General features: G+C 38.2%; 1 protein-coding gene across 1 annotated transcript; it reads left to right on the top strand.

Annotated features, from left to right (window-relative positions):
- The first annotated feature begins 926 nt into the window (after positions 1-926).
- Positions 927-16,456, top strand: LOC127452583 (circadian-associated transcriptional repressor-like). Its single transcript, XM_051718158.1, has 6 exons — positions 927-1,029; positions 3,581-3,987; positions 6,234-6,309; positions 6,698-6,776; positions 8,729-8,915; positions 10,748-16,456. The coding sequence occupies exons 2-6, from the start codon at positions 3,601-3,603 to the stop codon at positions 11,279-11,281; spliced, it is 1,263 nt and encodes a 420-aa protein (XP_051574118.1). The 5' UTR covers positions 927-1,029; positions 3,581-3,600; the 3' UTR covers positions 11,282-16,456.
- Positions 16,457-17,355: the final 899 nt, after the last annotated feature.

The raw sequence follows: 17,355 nt of genomic DNA, 5'->3' as shown, positions 1-17,355 counted from the left end.
CATACAGCAGGGTCTGTGGATCAGCTGCCAACAGACTAGTGTGCAGCCTATCAAATATACGCTTACAACGTGATAGCGAGAATGAGATGTTATGACTGAATGATTGTCTTGCGTAATGATCTTCTTCTCTCTCCCATCGTATGTGTGAACGCGCCTCGTACACACACACACACACACACACAGTACGCACTTTTCGACCTGCGTGTGTTTGCACTTCTGCCAACACACATACTACACAGGTGGGCGGAGCTACGAAACACTGACCGACGAATCGCACAAGAGCGGAGCAATTACTGGTTAGACCATCACCCAATAGGATTGTTACTATCTGACGGCAGCGGCCAATGAGAGGCTGTGCGTGGATGGCACTAAGTTGGGCACGTGCAGAGATTCTTTTATATAATTAGATACAAACCTCCGCGGGTCTACCATAGGAGCGAACGTGACGGTCAACTTTGATCACGTGAGTCTTCTAAGCCAATCATAGAATGGCACTGACGTCAATGAACCGCATTCAATCGTGTTACGACAGTAAATCACCGTTTGCGGATACCATTCAAATGAACGCAGAGCCGTAAACTGAAACGAACCTGTCGCAAAACTGTCCGTGACTTCTCTTATAAAATACCAAGTTTATCATAGTAAACTCCACGCATAGTTCACTTCAAAATAAGTTTGAATGTAAAATATGTGGAATATTTGCAAACAGGCAGCCAATTCGTTAAGTGATGAGTTGTTTCCGCACAAAAGCAGTTTATTCAGCTTTCTGAAGCCTCTCCTCCATTGACATCCATTCAAAAAGAATGGCCTCTAATCTGACCAGAGTACAGCCACGTTACGCTTTGTTTTGCTAACCTTGAAGGTTCACCCTGGGGGAGGGGCTCTGGCACGTGTGTCCATGCACATGTTGACGCTGGTGAAAGGGAGGAGAGAAAGGGAGTGAAGCCAGGGAGGAGAGCTCATCTGTGGATAGACTAGTCAGGACCATTGGGAAGGGTTCGCGTTGCTTTAACAGGCGCCCTGCTGAAGGTGAGATACATTTTTGAAATATTTTTTTTATCTGTTTGCATGCTATTACACAGCATATACATACGTTAATGTTTTCACACTGCTCATGTTGTATTGTAATGGTGATATTTGATCAAGTCTGTATGCAGATCATATATCTGTCATTGTCCTGTAGTATAACTTGCATATGTGAGTATAATTTGTGTCTCATTCAAAAAGTTGTGACTGTTTTAAGTGCAATTTCACTGTTGCAATGAATCTGGATATTGTGTTTATATATTTTCGAACACACACACACACACACACACACACACACACACACACACACACACACACAGTATCGTTTTTTATGTATTTGATCAATCATTCCTAAGGACACACATCCTTAAATGTTTTATTTACTTAATATTTTTTTTTCTTGATATCTCTTTATCACACACAAACACTTATATATATATATATATATTTATATATATACACACACATAATAAACCACCACCTTAAATCTAATGACCTCATAGACAGGAGCTTTCCTGCACCCCCAGATAAACACAGTGCATATAACATATTGAGAATAAAGTTATTGAGATTAATGCTGAAGTGCAGCATAATGCAGAGGAATTTGGTGAGGAAGAACTGAACTACTGTAATAAATTCCTGTGTGATTCTTGTTATTGGTTCTTGTGAAAACATGTTCTTTATAATAATAATAATAACAATAACAACAACAACAACAATATATGTGTGTGTGTGTGTATATATATATATATATATATATATATATATATATATATATATATATATGAGAAGGAGAGAGATCTATTTTTGTTCTATATATTTTCTTTGGATTTATCGTGATTTCAGTTTTTTCTGTTTAGAGATTCTGTAGATTTTTGTACCACGCTAATAAAGCTAGTTTTGTCTTGCATCTTTAGAGAGAGAGAGAGTCGGTTAGATGCAGAAGAAGACTGAAAGACAAGATGGGTGGACAGATAAACTCACTGAAGACTCAAAGAGAGAGAGCGATGTTTATTTTAACTAGGGGTTTGCAATAAACAGAGCAACCCTTGATAAAAAAAGAGCAAGATAAATGTAAAAATGGTTGGGAGAGTGAAAATATGTGTGTGTGCATCTGGGTGTGTGTGTGTACAAGTGGGAGAGGAGGAGAGAGAAAAGGAAGAAATAGAGAGACCCTTGCTGCCAAAGCATCCCGCAGCACCCCTCCCCCTATTTTCCTGCACTAGAGGACACACACTTATACACTTACACAGACCTGCACGTTCCTCGTTTCTCTCTGATCTCATTGGGGTCTAGACGTGCTCTGATATTGTCTGTGTTCACATTTTTTACAAATTATATTATCAGCATAACAATTTAGTAAAAGTTTTAATTCATTTTAATTGAGTATAGTTCACACAAAAATGACTCACTTCACTCACCCTTATGCCATCCCTGGGGGTGCTTTAAGGAACCTCTGGGCCCATGGGCTTGCTGGTCCGCTTAAGCCCCCTTCAAGTTGTTGAGTGCACAACTGCACACCCCCACCCTCCGTGTTTGGGGTGAACATGCACTACATGGACACCTTTAACAGTTGCACACTGTCACCATGTCAACAACTGCGTCTCCCACTGAAAATGTTTAAATGTGCTCCTCCCGCTGGGCCCCATGGGAGTTGTAGTCCCCTGGGCTTCAGCCCGTATAAGCCTGTGCATTAATGCGCCCCTAGCCATCCCAAATGTGTATGACTTTCTTTCTTCTAGAGAACACAAACGAAGATTTTTAGAAGAATATCTCAGCTCTGTAGGTCCATACAATGCAAGTGAATGGTGTCCAGAATGTAGAAGGTCCAAAATACACATAAAGACAGCATTAAAGTAATCCATATGACTCCATTGGTTAAATCCATATCTTCAGAAGTGATATGATCGGTGTGGGTGAGAAACAGATTAATATTTAAGTCCTGTTTTACCATAAATCTACACTTTGACTTCCGCATTCTTCTTTTGTTTTTTTGACGATTCACATTCTTTGTGCATATCACCACCTTCTGGTCGGGGCTGGTCAATAGTGGAGATTTATGTAAAAAAAAATTATATTGATCTGTTTCTCATCCATACCTATCATATCACTTCTGAAGATATGGATTTAACCACTGGAGTTGTATGGATTACTTTTATGCTGCCTTTATGTCCTTTTAAAAATTCAAAGTTCTGGCCAACATTTACTTGCATTGTATGGACGTACAGAGCTGAAAAAGTCTTCTAAAAATCTTCATTTGTCAATCTACTTTTGTAACCTTGATATACCCTCCTTTTGGCCCATTTCTATTTTTGCTGCTCTAGAAGAAAGTTTTTCCTTTGTTGTTGTTAAAAGCATCTCTCTCTCTTCTCCTTCATGTTTTTCCATACCCTCCCTCATCCTTTATTTTACACACAACGCATGTTTCCTGCCTCTTAATGGTTTCATTTGACTCACATTTTCACTTTTTGTCACAATTATCACATTGCCTTGGTAAAACTCCATTTTCTTTGATCATACTTTTTCTCACACCATCCTTATTTTGTCTTTCCAGCTGTTCTTTTTCCTGCAGTCATGCAGTCCACAGGAAGTACTTCCTCTCAGCCCTCACAGGATTCGCTGAGCTCCAGAGACAGTTTCCTGTTCAGTGACGACGATCCGGATGTCTTCCTGTTTGAAGACAGGGACCCGCCGCGTGGCTCCCACTCAGCTCAGTCCAGTCGCTCTAGAGAAAGTGTTTACAGTGTGGATGGAGAGCTGGAGCGTCCTGGATCTCAGTGGGCGTGTGATGGGTTCAGTGAATCCCGTGACGCTGAGAGGTCGGAGGACAACGGTCAAGCTAGATCATCGTTCCTGTCCCACTCCTCCTCGTCTTCATCTGGACTGGGTTGGAGCAGCTCTGAGAGCGAGCAAGGGAAAGATGGAGGAGGATCTGAAGGAGACCTGCTGTTTGCTCGTAAGGTGAGAATTTCTCCATCAGTGCAACTGACCCTTCAAAAACTCTCGCCTTAGCAACTGTTCCCATGTGCCATATAATTAAACAAGCTTTGCTGTTTTCTCATGCAAGTCTAAGGAAGTCCTGTGTGATTGGAGAGTTTTAAGCAGAATTTTACATAAGTAACTGTAAAAAAAAGAATCAAAAATATGCATAATTTTTATATAAAAAAATAAAATAAATATGGGCACTTATAACAGTGACAAAAGGTACTGAGAAAGAATACACACTGAAATTTTGTACCCTCTTCCAAATCTCTACACATACCTTGAGAAATACTTTCTGTGGATTGAACTATTTGTCAGCCCTCATTCCCAATTGAACATGTGTTGCATGAGTAAAGACACCTACTTTTGCTTTATTTGGTAAATTAATGGTAATAACTCAAGGTAAATTCATTTTCATATTGATTCAGAACATTGTAAAAGTGATAGTAATGAAAGAGTTCACAGTACCATTGTGAGTATGTTGTAGAAACATTTGGAACAGTTCAGTTTACTTGTAATTCCTATCAAATTAAGCTTTTCTCGTTTCTGTTGACTGTGATATCCATTTGCAATGATTCCGATTCACTGTCTCACCAGTTTCTTAATGCAGTTACTGCATAATTTAAAGGGATAGTTCACCCAAAAATGAAAATTCTCTCATCCTTTACTCACCCTCATGCCATCCCAGATGTGTATGACTTTCTTTCTTCTGCAGAACAAAAAATGGAGATTTTTAGAAGAATATTTCAGCTCTGTAGGTCCATACGATGTAAGTGAATAGTGATCAGAGCTTTGTAGCTCCAAAAATCACATAAAGGAATCATAAAAGTAATCCTTTTGACTCCAGTGTTTAAATCCATATCTTCAGAAGTGATATAATAGGTATGGGTGAAAAGCAGATCAATATTTAAGTCCTTTTTTTTTTACTTTAAATGTCCACTTTAACTTTCACTTTCAGATGTGAAAGTTAAAGTGGAGATTTAGAGTAAAAAACACTTAAATTTTGATCTGTTTATCACCCACAACTATTATATCACTTCTGAAGATATGGATTTAAACACTGGACTCAAAAGGATTACTTTGATGTTTCCTTTTTGTGATTTTTGGAGCTACAAAGTTCTGGCCACCATTCACTTGCATTGTGAGCACCTACAGAGCTAAAAATCTTTGTTTGTGTTCTCCTGAAGAAAGAAAGTCATACACATCTGGAGTGACGTGAGGGTGAGTAAATGATGAGAGAAATTTCATTTTTGGGTGAACTATCCCTTTAAAAATTCCTTTAAAGAAAAATTGCAGGAAAACTTAATAAGCCCACATAAGAATAAAATAGTGTGACAGTCTGGTTCCAGAAGAAAAAAATCCCATTATTTTTTTTTCATAAGGGAATTTATTATTAACGATAAATTACAAACTTTTAAAGAGAGATGTACCGTGATCTCCGAGGTTGTTTATCGCTGGTATATGCTTCTGCTGAAGCTATAACTTAATTTTTAGTGTTTAATACTACACTACCTATGCTCCTGATGGAGAAAATCCACCAATCAGAGAATTGTGGCAAACAAAGCGTGGTAAAAACAGCCTAGTAGAGACCGTCCATTTCTGTGGCGCAGTGCAAACAGCGGAACTGAGGTAGTCTTGCTACACAATCAAATCACTTAAATATTGGTATATATCTGAATATTATGCTATATACTTTCAATATATTAATTCTATATTTATATCCAACAAATTTAAATCAATAGTTTTCGATTTCGTCATTCACAATGCTTCATGATATTGTAGTTCTTGCCGTCATGAAAGACGGTAAGTACACAGTCTTCTACTTTTGTCTTTTTGTCCAATTTTAAATAGCTTTTTGCATTGAAACAAAGTTTGTAATATGATTAATCTCAAAGTCAGTTGGTGTAGTTCATGGCTTACAACTCTTTTATGAAGGATTTTATTAATTACCTAAGGAAAAAAATGAATGGGAGAATACTTCTGGAACCAAGACGGCTGAAAAAGTTGGCATGCACTGTTGCGCTTTATGTGCATTCCATTTTAACCAAATTTTTCTAAAAAAAAAAAAAAACACTGTTCATGTAAATCTTCTATTCATTCCTATGGGATGCTCTGCAAAGCTTGTCTTAGCAAGCAACAGTAACCATGAGGGCGCGCTTAGCAAAGGGTCAGTTGTTGAAAGACTTACTTGAATATCTCATTGACATTGGCTTTCTATCTCTCAGTGTACAGAGCTCCAGGGGTTTGTCAGGCCTCTGCTAGAGCTTCTTAATGGACTGAAGAAAGGACGATTTGACAAAGGTGAGACCAAAGCAGATTGTCTGTTTGTGTTCAACCTGAAACACCACTGTTTAATGTGAAGTTACACAACAACTGTAATGAGCCTGTAATAAGCTGCGCGGTCTTTAGCAACTTCTTTTTATATGTGAGGTTATTTACAGTATTTCCCCACTCTTTTCATCCTTTTTTCCACTCTGTGTTCTTCTAAATTAGTACTTTCCTCTTATGCAACTCAGACAAGGTGAAGCTCAATGCATTCTTTATTAATGCATTAAACCAATTTATTAAACCATTTGATTACATAAGTGACAAACAGACTGTGCAGGAAGTGGTTTAATCTAAGCTCAGATCTGACACTATTTGATAGAGCTGAGATTTTATCAGTGCATTTGCTGCTTTTGATTGACAGGTCTGAGCAGTTTTCAGCAGAGTGTTGCAATGGACAGAATTCAGAGGATTGTGGGAGTCCTGCAGAAACCACATATTGGGTAAGAGGAAGTGAACGTCAGTAAGAACTAAGATTTTATTCAGATGATTTGGAGATTGAGTTTTGTAGTATTTTAATGTGTTCTGTTAGGTATAATGTCATCTTTTTGTTTGCAAATTTTTTGTGACATGGGTGAAACCAACATGTCCAGGTCACATTTCACTCCAAAATCTACAGAAATAAAATGAGAAATTAGATTTTCCATAAAGAAAATGAAGCCTATCAAGATTTTATGGTGTAATATTATATAATATTATATAATAATATTATTTTGATGATAATAAAGCACATTTATCCCTCAATTCTTGTTAATATAGTGCAAAAAAATATGATTTGTATTACTGTAATGCACAGTAGTGTAAAAAACAATGATACATTATTTAAATTGTAAAATATTTATAAATCACAGTCAGATTTGTTGTATTGCCTTTAATTAATGCTGATTTAAAATAAAAGCTTAAAAGTAAAAAGGACACATTACTGTAAAGAGAATTCGGGTGGAAAATGTGCTTAATTGTCATGGTAATAATGTCCAAAGTAAAAAAAAAAAAAAAAAAAAGTCTTTCTTAATGCTAAATATTTATATAAAGTTGATAGGTGTTTTGGACTTTCAGTTGTTTACAAGGCCAAAATCTATTGTTATTTATTAAAGGGATAGTTCACCCAAAAATTGTGAAAATTCTCTCATCATTTTACTCACCCTCATGCCATTCCAGATGCTTATGACTTTCTTCTGTAGAACACAAACAACATTTTTTAGAAGAATATCTCAGCTCTGTAGGTCCTCACAATGCAAGTGAATGGTGTTCACACCTTTGTAGCTTCAAAAAGCACATTAAGGAAACGTAAGTAATCCATATGACTCCAGTGGTTAAATCTATATCTTATATCTCTTCTGAAGATGGATTTAACCACTGAAGTCATATGGATTACTTCTATCTTTCCTTTTTGTGATTTTTGGAGCTACAAATGTCTGATCACCATTCACTTACATTGTATGGTCCTACAGAGCTGAGATATTCTTCTAAAAATCTTCATTTGTGTTCTGCAGAAGAAAAAATCATACACATCTGGGATGGCATGAGGGTGAGTAAATAATGATAGAATTCTTATTTTTGGGTGAACTATCCCTTTAATAATTACTGGAAAAGAAATTTAAGCATCATTATTTTCAGTAAATATTTCATTTGTATACTGTTATTTTAGAAGTTTAAAGCTGAGAGACTTCTCTATTTGTGACCTGTAATATGGAGAAACCATCACGCCTTCTGCAGCGTTGTTGATTGCTCAAATCTCTCTCATGATTCCATCGCAAACCTCCTAATTGCACATTGTTATAAGAGACAGAATTATCCTCTCACCTCACACACGGACCAATCAGAAAAGAGAGAGGGTGAAAAATCAGAACACAGGGTCATTCAAAATTTGGGCCTGATATGGGTGCATATTGCTCTCATTTTGAATTTTCTAACCTAAATAATAGAAATAGCTTTTGAAATCTGTATTTATTAGTTTAATAAAGTCACACAGAAAAGGGCTGAACACGTTTATTACATTACTTTCATTATGACTTAGTTTTAGGTGTCTTAAGGTTAATTTTGATGGTGTTATTTTTAACTGAATGCAATCCAATGGGAGAAGCAGGACCTCTGAATTAATGGACACTGAAATGATAATGACAGTATTCATATCAGCATGATGGTTTAAATGAGCTTTCATGTTTTTTTAACAAAGAAGTAAGCCAGACATACAGTGACCCTTAAAAGTATTTGGACATCTAAGTCACATTTCAAATGTAAACATTTAAAAAAAAATTGAACCTTTTTCAGATATACAGTAAAATATGTATTCTGTACACATTTCTATGTATGTATCTATTTATTTCAGTCTGTATATACAGTAAATTAATCTGTGTTATTCTGCTTATTTGTCTTTTTCCCTTGTTCTCTTCAGGGAAAAGTACTTGCCTACTTTGCTGCAGATTGAGGTGATGTTGAAGCTTTGGTTCCCTCAAGTGATTCCTCAAGCTTCTGTGATGCCTAACCCTGCTGACCTTTCATCTCAAAACATTTCCAGCCATGGCAGCAGCAAGATCACTCCCCCCCACAAGCACAAAGACCAACTACACATTCCAGTCAAGGTTAGTATAGACCAGCGGCATAGGAATGATCTCAAAAGTGGGGTTGACACATTACATACTCGCCTGGCTCATGAATATTAATTAGGTGGGGCAGCATTTGCCCAGTAGTCCTAACTGATTTGCTGAAAGGCAGGTAAGTGAGTACTAGCGATAATAGGATTTCTGCTTGTTCACTCATTCAGTAGGTGGAGGCTCCTGCTCTGTCTTAAAGGAATAGTTCACCCAAAAATTTAAAGTCTCTCACCTTCATGCCATCCCAGATGCATATGACTTTCTTTCTTCTGCAGAAGGCAAATTATGAGTTTTAGAAGAATATATCAGCTCTTTAGGTCCTTACAATGCAAGTGGATGGATGGCAAAATTTTGACGCTCCATAAAGTACATAAAGGCATCACAAAAGTAATCCATACGACAGTGATATGATAGGTGTGGGTGAGAAACATTTTGCTTGAAATTCAACTCCCTGCCCAGTAGGGGGCAATATGCATGAAGAATGTGAATCACCAAAAACACAACAAGAAGAATGTGAAAGTGATATGTTTCTCACCCACACCTATCATTTATCTTCTGAAGACATTGAATTAACCACTGGAGTCTTCCAAATTTTGGCACCCATTCACTTGCATTGTATGGCCCTACAGAGCTGAAATATTCTTCTAAAAATCTTTGTTTGTGTTCTGCAGTCATACACTTCTGGGATGGCATAAGGGTGAGGAACTGATGAGAGAATTTTCATTTTTGGGTGAACTATCCCATTAAAATCAAATTGAAAATTGTGTGCCTTTTAATCCATGTGTTATGTCATCTATAATCTTGTGAACTCCTAAACATTGACAAATTCGCTGTTAGTAAAAAAATTCAAATTAACAGTCTTTCTTTTCCGGAACAACGGACCAAAAATATTGATGACAGCCTGCATTAGACAGATTAATGTCCAAGATGCTTTCTAGAAAGAGAATGTCCCTCCCCCTTATACCACCAGCAACTGACTAGCAAGTAGGAAATCATAGCTAATTGATATGACATAAATAAAAACTGTTGGCTATGTAAAAATTTTCCACCAAAACTTCATCTTTAAATAAGAAGTATGTCAACACGGGAAAGGAACCGCACACATCTCAGACTGACCTCACTGTGAAATCGGAAACAGTAGGTTAAAATCGGTCCGTGCTTACTGAAATGCAAAACACTGCCCCCAGTGGCCAAAGTGGTAAGTGTTGTTGGGCATACCGGTACTTGTGAGCTCCATTTTCTAGGTGAAATGTCCACGGAGGGGTGCCAAATGCGAGTTGTAAAGCGAGTCATTTCTGCTGTACAGGCAGTAATACAGTGTAGAGGAATGTGTATTTTATAAACTGTTCCCCCATACTCAAATCCCAAACCTAAACCTAAACCTAACCATGAGTGGAGCAAAAATGTAATGTCAGAGGTAAAAATGCAACCTTCGAACCGCACTCATCACTGATTATGTGAACGTGATTACTTCTGGTTTCAACGTGGTTTCCGAACCCAGGACTCCCACGCTGCTGACACAATGCGCTTCCGTTCTGGGAAGGTAAACACGCTGGAGCCGATGCAAACATGTCTGATAGGAGATCCTGCTTGTCGGTGAGTCGGCATAATGTGTCCGATTCTAGGATACCGCAAGTATCAGAAACAAAATGTTGCGTGTCCAGCGAGTCTTTAATGTTGTTGTGGTTTTAAATAGCTGGCTACCATTTTTTCTTCGCACTGCAGCAATGTAAAATGAAGCTCTTTGAATATATGATTATTGCCCAAAATGTTAGGTTTAAAATGTCTTATTCTCTCTCATTCTTTCTTTGCTTTTGCAGAAGCGAAGGCTGAGCTGGTCGGACACAGACTCTCCCTCCTCCTCACCTCCCGTGGTGTGTAAGCGGTCCAAAATCAAAGGCTGTGGGGAGCAACATCAGTGGCCATATGTTGATGCAGGAGAGGGTTCTTCAGGGGCCCCTCCCCATTCCTCTCACACAGACCAATCAGAAAAGAGAGTAGATGAAACCTCAGAGCACAAGGTCATCCGGTGGTCAGGTTCAAGCATGACATGGGTGCATGTCACTCCTATCTTCTCCCCACCTAAGTCCGGTTCCTCTCAAAAAGGCGAAGCAGCCAAAGAGAGAGGGAGCGGTTATGTCCTCCTTCCAGTGTCCACTGTCACCAGCAGGAGCAGCCCAGCCACACAGGACAGCTCCGTCTCCTCCACCACACCTTTTTCAGAGCCAAGTGGATGCCAATGCCAGCCTGTCACCTTGGGGAATGCAAGTCCGTTACAGGGGCGTGCCCAGACCCCACCAATCACAATGAAGCCTTCAAGCCTGGGACAGCAGCAAAGTCCTTTACAAACCTGATGCAGAAAAACCAAGCACAACCAGCAGAGTCTTCTCTGTGTCAGAGAAAATGCAAAGAAGAGAGAATGATTGAGATGAGTGTTGAGATGTTTGAAGGTTTTGTCTATTACAATGATCACAACAGTATTTCTAAAGAATCTTGGAGAAGTTTAAACTCAACATGTAAGATTTGAATTTTGATATCGATTGGCCTGCAAATGAGAGTACTTAAATTCAAGGTGAAGTGTGTAATATCTGTGCCATTGCAGCAGTTGACTCTCCGCCATCGGTCTGAAAAACATATAGTCCCGCCCCAAACTCATGTCATTGATTGAGCCAGTTTTGCTGTGTCAGGCTGGTCTGGATGCTCAAACGAACACCAATGTTTAAATAGCATCACAGAGCCACAGTGTTCACACTTTTCAGGGGAATTAGCCTACGAATGGCTTAATTATAGTTGTCTCTGCTTAAGAAGCTGGGTTAGTAGAAAGTATTTTAACACCCCAAAACATTTCAAACTTCACCTTTAAGGAAATATGATATCAGTGAATTTGGAGTGTCTGCAAGAGTGTGTAGAGAAGAGTCATTGACTTTGCTTCGATCCCAAAATAAGGTCAAATTAAGACAAGAAGGCAATAATTGTAATGATAGTCAACACAAACTGATGGTAGGATCTATACTTTATATCATTGAAGAGATGGCAGATAAAAAGGGCCTGTTGTCGCCATGACTGTGTTGTCTCTAATATTGCTACTCAGAATGTTGGGGATTCAATTAAGTTGTCATTAAAACTTGCAAAGCTGGCAGTTTGACAACACAGTTTTGGCATGAAAGGCCCTTTTTGTAGCTCTGAGGAAAAAATGTAGCAACAACATAAGTGACTTTTTAATATCTGATCCCATTTATCAGTGGCTCGTAACAGAGGATTACCATTTTTTACTGCATTTTATAAAGGCAATTGATTTTTCTTACCCAAGTGGAATTTTTTGTGCTTCAGTGGTGGGATTTGAGATGTAAATGAAATAACTTTATTTATTTGCTGTAGAATCTGTGTGAAAACAACTTGAAGTAGAAGAATTACCCACCAAAACTACATAAGTATGTTAGTGTGGCTGAATTACATAATGAATTGATGGCCAGTGGTGGCATATTCCGTAATTCTCAACCTGATGCAAGGAAAGAAAATGATGTACTAGCTGGTTTGGGAGAGAAGAGAAAATGTCTGAGTCTGCTTCATTAAAGTGATATTCTTTACGTATGTGTACGGTGTTGGTTGTCAACTGAAGAGACTACATAGACTGCAAGCAGGCTGAATGGAAAAACCTCGGCTTTCATAAATGCTGCTCCTTTGAAATTTGGTGGAAAAAGGAGATAAATTGAAAGAGATTGTTAACCAAAAAATAAAAAAATCTGTCATTATTTACTCGCTATCATATTTCATACTTTCTCTCTTCCATGAAACACAAAAGGTGAATTTTTACAAAGACTTCAAAGGGTTTATTTGCCATCATTTAATGAATAGTGACTCCGGTCTGTCAAGCTTAAAAATGTGGGGAAAAAACACACTGAAACCATTGTAAAAGTAATTGATACAATGTGCTATATTCCAAGTCTCCTGAAGTGATAGATACAATGTTAGGGACTGGCAGTCTTAGTCACCATTCAAAATGATTGTATGGGAAAAAAAGATGCAATGAAAATGAATGGTGACTGAGGCTGAAATTCTGTCTAACATTTCCTTTTGTGATCCTGTGGAAGAAATAAAGTCATACAGGTTTTTTGAACAACATTTGGATGAGTAAATAATGAAAGAATTTTCATTTTTGGGCGAGCTATCGCTTCAAGTGCGTAGATGGGCTTTGATGCTAGACATCCACTTGAACAAGGCTCCAAGTCCAAAAAAGGAGGAGAATCACCGTGATAAAACCGTTCTAAAATGCCAATCCGAGGAACTTTTATTTATTCTGTTGTTGTTGTTGTTGTTGTTGATGTTGTTTTACATTTATTTATGATTATTTGTATATGTATTTATTCAAAGGGCAGCTGAGTTCATTGGAACTTGGTCTGCAATGGACTTTTTTTGTCATGGACTGGAGTTGCTGTGTTTGAGTTTCTTTTTTATATATTTATATTATGGAATAAGTGGGGGAGAATTTAAGGAAATTTCAGATTGGGAAACCTGTGCCTTTTTAACAAAAGGATGTGTGTAAAAACGCATACTTGTTGATTGTGTATTTTTATCAAATGGTACAGAATGCAAATGCTCAACTTTTTGTAATGCATACATATTAATCATGAGAATACTGCATTTGAATACACAGTAACCAGTGACCAATAACAACACAGTGAACCACAGTAGTGTAGCCAATCATAAGTCAATTGGTAGTCATAGCAACATTCAAAATGATTATGTATTTTCTGGCTAATCTCTGCAGGCAGTTGTGATGCACCCAGGAACCACTAAAGTTGGTGGTTGGTTAAAAATATTTTTTTGAATCAGTATTTATTCAAAGCTTTAAAGGATAGTTCACCCACAAATGAAAATTCTCTCATCAATTACTCACCCTCATGCCATCCCAGATATGGGATGACCTACAGGGCTGAGATATTCTTCTAAAAATGTATTTTTGTGTTCTGTAGAAGAAAGAAAGTCATACACACCTGGGATGGCATGAGGGTGAGTAAATGATGAAAGAATTTTCATTTTTGGGTAAGCTATGCCTTTAAAGAAATATGATGATGAAAAACTTATGCAACAATGGATTTTTTTATATTTAAAAACTTGTAAAATGTAATGAGAGACAAAAAATGCATCAACTTCACATGCTGATAGATTGCTGATTTTTAAAGAGATTGTAATTGCCTAGAGTCCAGTTACTTGCCCCAAGCAATAGAAGATCTTGCCATGCTGAAAAGCAGAGCTAAACATTTTGATGTGGTCTTGCATCATGTGTTATTATGTCTTTATTATGTGTTATTGACTTTTTTACGCTATGATTTGTAGAAATCAGTTGCACTTATTTTTGTTTTAAAATGTCATGTTTTATACTTTATATAGTTGTCAAGAGGGATGATCATAAAGGATGTATCTTGGTTGTCAAACTGTCTTTTTATATTCTGTAACTGTAGTCTCACTCTCCCCACTGTAAAAATATCTCTCCTCTTTCTACTCTTTATCCTTCTTTCCAGTCACTTTGTCTGTCGCCTGTATTTCCCTTCTTTACCCTTTCTTTACCTCCCTTTTTTCTTTGCAATTTTACTGTTCTTCATGCTTTTTCAACAAAGACACACCTTTTAATAAACAATACATTTTGGAGGAAGCATTAGACTGTGTTTTTAGTGGGGTGTATGTGTCGTCTTGCCATTCTTTTTTCAATGAGGAACATTTACTTGGTCAGTGTGTAAGGTCTGGTTATGCTTGTGTATCTGAGACAAGGTCTATACTTAGGCAGAGCTCTATACTGAAGCAGCGCTCTAGTTAGGCAGCACTCTGTGCTGAGGCAGTGCTCTAGTGAGGTAGCACTTTGTACTGAGGCAGTGCTCTAGTTAGGCAGCGATTCATGCTGAGGCAGTGCTCTAGTGAGGTAGCGCTCTATACTGAGGCAGTGCTCTAGTTAGGCAGCGATTTATGCTGAGGCAGTGCTCTAGTGAGGTAGCGCTCTATACTGAGGCAGTGCTCTAGTTAGGCAGTGATTTATGCTGAGGCAGTGCTCTAGTGAATCAGAGCTTTATACTAAGTCATCACTATTGTGAGACAATGCTCTATTGAGGCAGACTCTCTATGTAGAGACATCCCTGTACTGATGCATAGCTCTATACTGAGGTAGCGCTTTATACTGAGGTCACGCTCTATACTGTTGCAGCACTCTATTGAGTCAGAGCTGTATACTGAGGCAGCGCTCTATTGAGGCAGACCTCTATGCAGAGACATCCCTCTACTGAGGCTTAGCTCTATACTGAGGTAGCGCTCTAGTGAGGCAGCACAATATACTAGGTCAGTAAGCTCTCTAGTGAGACAGAGATCTAGATTGAGGCAGCTCTCTAGTGAGCCAGATCTCTACAGTATACTGAGGCAGCGCTCTATACTGAGGCAGCATTCTAGGTTGGCAGATCTCTATAGTGAGTCATCACTCTAGTGAGGCAGAGCTCTATATTGAAACAGCACTCTAGTGAGGCAGAACTCTATACTGAGGCATCATTCTAGTGAGGCAGCGCTCTATACTGTTGCAGTGCTCTAGTGAGTCAGAGCTCTATGCTGAGGCAGTGCTCTAATGAGTCAGAGCTTTATATCGAGTCATCACTATAGTGAGGCAACGCTCTATTGAGGCAGATCGCTATGCAGAGACATTCCTCTACTGAGACATAGCTCTACACTTATGTAGCCAAGTGGAGAAATTTCATGTAATTTAAGTCATATATTGGACGTGGCCACTTTAAGACCGGAGTTTTGTGACACCCGCTTTCCAGCACACTCTAGTGTTGGAGATGAATGAATTTGCATTGTAAATAAGAACTCCCAGCTTTGCTCATCGGTTGATTATTCTTTGGGTAAATATCAAATTTTACACAAAATGCTTATAAATTGCATTAAATATGTGTTCAGAAGAGTTGTATGTAAAAATTGAGTGTTTGTTATGGATCATTTTTGAAGGATGCATATGGACTGCATGAGTGGAGTTTGACCATATTTTGGTGTACATGCAAGAACTGGGTATGTAAATTTAGTATTAATCATACCTTATTTAATTAATTATAGCCCAGAGTGTTTTACAAATAAGTGTAATACATGTTATATGTGAAAACGTGTAATGAGAACATGTGTAATGAGAATTCTATTGTTTTAACTGCAATGCATGTCCTGAAAGCCTGGTTAAAAAATAAGTAAAATGCTGTGAGTGTTTAAGCATGTGTTAAATGCATAAGATGCTTTGAGTGGTTTGAGAAAGTACTTAAATGCATAAAATGCTGTGAATGATATTAGCATGTATTAAGTATGTGTTGAAGCATGTGGGTAAGCTAATGCCCTGTTTGCGTTTTTTTTTTACATAAGCTTCTACCGTATTTAATTTAACCATATTTCATTACCGTATTTCATTACTATATATTTTTTTGTATTTCAATTCCTTTTTTTGTATAAGGCCCCATCGACAGCTTTTTTTTTTTTTTTTTTTTGTATAACAGACAGCCATCAGAATAAAACCCCAATATATATTTTTGTATCCTGTGGTCATTATTTTAAACCCACCGGCTACCCTGAGGTAGCGCTCTAGTGAGGCAGCGCTCTATACTTGGGCAGCTTTCTAGTGAGGCAGAGCTTTACAGTATACTGAGGCAGCGTTCTAGGTAGGCAGAGCTCTATAGTGAGTTATCATTCTAGTGAGGCATTGCTCTATACCTAGGCATCGCTCTAATGAGGCATTGCTTTATACTGAGTCAGTGCTGTAGTGAGGCAGAGCTCTATACTGAGGCAGAGCTTTAAACTGAGACATTGCTCTAACGAGGCAGAGCTCTTTACTGAAGCAGCACTCTAGTAAGGCAGAGCTCTATAATGAAACATCACACTTGTTAGGTAGAGCTCTATATTGAGGTAGTGCTCTAGTGAGGCAGAGCTATAAACTGAGACATCACTCTAGTGAGGTAGAGCTCTATACTGATGCTGCACTTTTGAGAGGCAGAGCTCTATACTGAAACATCACTGTAGTACGGCAGAGCTTTGTTTAGACAGCACCCTGGTGAGGCAGAGCTTTATACTGAGACATCACTCTAATGAGGCATAGCTATAATCTGAGACATCACTCTAGTGAGGCAGAGCTCTATACTGATGCTGTGTTTTTGAGAGGCAGAGCTCTATACTGAAACATCACTGTAGTAAGGCAGAGCTCTATGTTTAGACAGTGCCCTAGTGAGGCAGAGCTTTATTCTGAGACATACAAGAGCAGCACTCTAGTGAGTCAGAGCTCTATACTGAGGCAGTGCTAGTGAGGCAAAGCTCTATATTGTAGTACGTTCTGGTGAGGCAGAGCTCCATACAGTTGAAGCGTTCTAGTGAGTCATAGTTTTATACTTACACAACACTGTACTGAGAGAGCGTTCTA

This window comes from Myxocyprinus asiaticus, chromosome 15 (genome assembly GCF_019703515.2).
Source record: "Myxocyprinus asiaticus isolate MX2 ecotype Aquarium Trade chromosome 15, UBuf_Myxa_2, whole genome shotgun sequence".
In the NCBI taxonomy this organism is placed as follows: Eukaryota; Metazoa; Chordata; class Actinopteri; order Cypriniformes; family Catostomidae; genus Myxocyprinus; species Myxocyprinus asiaticus.
Note: the sequence above shows the minus strand (reverse complement) of the source record. Positions and strands in the feature narration are given on the sequence as shown.

Bases quoted from the DNA above. Each gene is read 5' to 3' on its own strand.
- LOC127452583 (XM_051718158.1), top strand. From the start codon at position 3,601: ATGCAGTCCACAGGAAGTACTTCCTCTCAGCCCTCACAGGATTCGCTG. The intron at 3,988-6,233 runs GTGAGAATTTCT...TCTATCTCTCAG, and splicing joins ACCTGCTGTTTGCTCGTAAG to TGTACAGAGCTCCAGGGGTT. The intron at 6,310-6,697 runs GTGAGACCAAAG...TTTGATTGACAG, and splicing joins GAAAGGACGATTTGACAAAG to GTCTGAGCAGTTTTCAGCAG.